Source organism: Alligator sinensis, unplaced genomic scaffold (genome assembly GCF_000455745.1).
Source record: "Alligator sinensis unplaced genomic scaffold, ASM45574v1 scaffold1642_1, whole genome shotgun sequence".
Classification (NCBI taxonomy): Eukaryota; Metazoa; Chordata; order Crocodylia; family Alligatoridae; genus Alligator; species Alligator sinensis.
The window spans coordinates 564,419-567,767 of NW_005842914.1; the positions used below are offsets into that span (position 1 = coordinate 564,419).

Here is a 3,349-nt window from a genome sequence, read left to right on the forward strand (position 1 = left end):
CGGCGTGTGCTGGGGAGTCCTGCGGGGAGGGAGACGGGTGAGGGCAGGGTGCCCCGGGGGACTCTGGGAACCCCGACGGCACGGCCCCATGTGCCACGTGCCCCCGGCAGGGGCTGGCCAGGCTTTACCCACCTGTCTGCTCGGCGGCCCTCGTGGGACATGGGGTGCGTGCCCGGTTTGCTGTTGGTCAGCGCTTCCCAGATGGTGACCTGCAACGGTGAGCATGCAGCAGCGCATTAACCCCTTGCTGGCCTCTGCGCTGCCTGCCAAACGGTGCCGCGGGGTTGGGGGCACGGCACGGCACCCACCTGGTCATACTCGCTGCCGGCCTCGAGCAGGCTCTGCTGGATGGGGGACTGCAGCAGGTCATCGTCGTCCTCCCGTGCAGTGTCAGGGTGGCTGCCCACCACGCTGTACCCCCGCGGCACCTCGAACAGCGACGGGTCCATCTCGCACGCCCGGCACGAGGCTGCGGGGCCGGGCATATGCATCATGGGGGAGGCTGGGGGGTGCCACGTGGACTACCCACCCCAGCACACCCTCCTCTGGCTCGTGCCCAGCTCCCAGCACGAATGGGGGCTAGGTTGGTTCCCGCCGCTGCACCACACTGGCTGCTGGGCCAGGCGAGCCCCATGCCAACCTTCCCGATAGGCTAGGGAAATGGGAGGGCTCAGCCAGGGGTGCCAGTAGGGCCCTCCCCCCAGCCGAGCCTGCAGACAGTCCCTGGGGCCCGGGGTCTCTGCCGGGGTCGCGCTGCCCCCGGCCCGTACTCAGGGAGCTGGAGCTGCTGACGCTGGAGGAGTTGCTGCTGGGGGACGGGGCCTCGCTGCTGGGGCTGTGGCGCAGGGAGCTCACGGGCTCGTCGCAGCCGTTGAGGTTCCCGAAGGTGATGCGGGCGTTGAGGATGTGGAAGATGGGGATTTCTGTGGGGCACAGAGCTGTGAGGACCCGGGGGCAGCCAGGGGCACGCGGCCGCCCCACGGCGTGGGCTGCGGGACCGGGGTGGCAGCCTCAAGCCTCACCGATCTTGATGGGGAAGCCGGGCGGCAGGCGGAGCGTGATGAAGTCGCGGAGCTTGGCGAAGAGCGCGTTGCTGATGGCCATGAGGTCGATGATGGGCGCCACTTGCTCGCCCAGGGACAGCGGGTGGTCCTCGCACAGCCACAGCTTGGCCTTGAACCTGCGGGAGACACGCGGCTGGAGCCAGGGCAGGGCAGGCACTGCCCGTGGCGGGCGAGGCCTGCCCCCGTGCCCCACCACCACCGGCCTCCTTACTTCTGCGTCTTGGTGGTGAGCTCCATGGGCCGCCCCATGTCGCGGTTGCCCAGCTCGAAGCTGGGGTTGAAGTACTCCTCGGGCGTGATGGCCGTGGGGTTGGTGTGGCTCAGGGTCTGCGTGATCAGCGTCTGCACGGGGCCGACCCGCGTTAGGCCGGGGGCAGGGGCAGGGGCAGGCGGGCCAGCCGGCGCCCACCCGGGTACTCACCCCGTTGTTGTGGCCCACGTGCTGCTCCGCGATGCCCAGGAAGGATTGCAGCGGCGTCTTGCTGCCTGCGGGACACGAGGCAGCTGGCGGCTCAGCCGGCACGGGCAGGCGGGAGGGAGGGGACCCCTCTCGGATGCCGGAGCAGGCATTACCTTTGCTCTTGCCCTTGTGCTGGTCAGAGAGGTGCTCCGTCCGCGTCCGCGTGATCAGCTCCACGTTGGACGCACCGTAGACCTGGGCGAGGAGAGCGAGTGGCGGAGGCTGCTGCTGCCCCTGCACCCTGGGACGTCACCCTGGCAGCCGTGCCGTGCCGTGCCGTGCCGTGCCGCCCCGGGAGCTTCACCGCCTGGGGTGCCGCAGCTCAGTCTGCACCACAGCAGCTCGGCGCCAGCCGGGCGCGGGACACAGCTGCCGGCGGAGCTCGGGCACCTGGAAGGACCGGCCCCGGCCCCGGCCCCAGTGCTGCTGCCCCAGCGCCCGGCCTCCGTGAGTCTGCAGCCAGCTCCCCTGGCGCTGCCCCTCACCTTGGCCTCATAGCCGTTCACCGTCTCCGTCTTCTCGCTCCTCCAGCCCAGGATGCCCGTCTTGTTCCTGATGGTGAGATGAGGCGGCTGTGAGCCGTGGCCTGGCCCTGCCCCAGGCACGGCACTTCCACCCCTCAGTGCTACGCCGCACCGGGGAGCCCCAGGCCTCCCCACCGTGCCTTTTCCCTGGCTCGGGCTGTGCTGCACCCACCTCTCGAAGGCGATGTTCTTGGTGTCGAGCTGCGTGGTGACGACGGGCGCCGTGAGCCGCCCCATCACCTGCTCCTCGGTGGGCTGCACGGCAGCCAGCAGCACCTCGTGGTCGTGACTGGCCAGGGCCAGCGTCTCGGAGTACACCACGCGCCGGTCGTGGTCGATCTCCATCACCACCGCGCTGGTGTCTGGGGGAGCAGGGGGCTGCGGTCAGGCACGAGCGGTGGGGGTGCCCGGCTGGGTGGGCACGTGCAGGGCTGGGTGCATGCATGGGAGACGCGCATGCAAGGCAGGGTGAGGGGCTGCGTGTGCACACGTGCAAGGGCGTGCCAGGGGCTAGCACGGGGGCGGGCACCCATGCTGCTCTCCATCCCGGTGCCACGGTGCTTTGCTCTTGCTTGCCCAGCTCCGGGCTCCCGCCCAGCCCCGCAGGCTCTGCCCGCCGGCTCCTGACTGGCGACACCGGTCCGGGACCCTGCGCCCGGCTCCGTGAGGGTGAGCGCCCGCGCCCCGGCCAGCGCTGTGGGGAGGGGGGCAGCACCCGGCCCCACACTGACCTTGTCCCCGGAAGACGAAGCTGCGGTTGCCCCGCTGCCAGGTCATGTGGTCAAAGCCCAGCAGGGTGGTGTCCACGCGCAGGTTCTGGCCACACTTCCACACCTTGTAGGTGTCGCTGGGGCAGATCTTGGAGACCAGGGGCACTGGGGGAGTGGCAGCGTTAGGGGGCGGGAAGGGGCTGCCCCCAGGCCCCGGCGTGCAGGCGGCGTCGCAGGTTCAGGGGCGCAGGGGCTGACGGAGGAACGGACGGACGGGCAGGCAGGGACGGGGCAGGGGCAGCTGGCTGGCAGCATGGGGGGGTCCCTGGGGGAGCTGCCCAGATCAACCCCCTTACTCACCCCAGCTGGTGAATTCCCATTTCATCTCCACGTAGAAGTCCTGGGCCTGGAGGGAGGAGAGCGGGCAGGTGAGAGGGGCCCGTGCCAGCCCCGTCCGGCCGCCAGGCTGGGTACAGGGGTGGGGTGGGGTGGGGTGGGGGGCACCCATACCTTGCGCAGCTTCTCCAGCAGGATGGGGATGCCCGCCAGGCGCTTGACGGCTCTCTGGTAATCGCGGTAACGCAGGATCAG

At 70.6% G+C, this 3,349-nt stretch overlaps 1 protein-coding gene across 1 annotated transcript in view; it reads right to left on the reverse strand.

The window, feature by feature from the left end:
• The window catches only part of ANKRD13B (ankyrin repeat domain 13B), a 3,602-nt gene extending 259 nt beyond the window's left edge, over positions 1-3,343 (reverse strand). The window contains exons 1-13 of the mRNA XM_025192335.1: positions 3,269-3,343; positions 3,119-3,164; positions 2,780-2,923; positions 2,221-2,410; positions 2,010-2,076; positions 1,638-1,719; positions 1,486-1,550; positions 1,276-1,406; positions 1,023-1,180; positions 771-923; positions 309-469; positions 133-209; positions 1-19 (exon numbers count right to left, since the gene is read on the reverse strand). The exon at positions 1-19 is cut by the window's left edge and continues 259 nt beyond it. Of these exons, the coding sequence (XP_025048120.1) occupies positions 1-19; positions 133-209; positions 309-469; positions 771-923; positions 1,023-1,180; positions 1,276-1,406; positions 1,486-1,550; positions 1,638-1,719; positions 2,010-2,076; positions 2,221-2,410; positions 2,780-2,923; positions 3,119-3,143 (1,272 nt within the window). The 5' untranslated portion in view covers positions 3,144-3,164; positions 3,269-3,343. The remainder of the gene's footprint in view (positions 20-132; positions 210-308; positions 470-770; positions 924-1,022; positions 1,181-1,275; positions 1,407-1,485; positions 1,551-1,637; positions 1,720-2,009; positions 2,077-2,220; positions 2,411-2,779; positions 2,924-3,118; positions 3,165-3,268) is intronic.
• Positions 3,344-3,349: the final 6 nt, after the last annotated feature.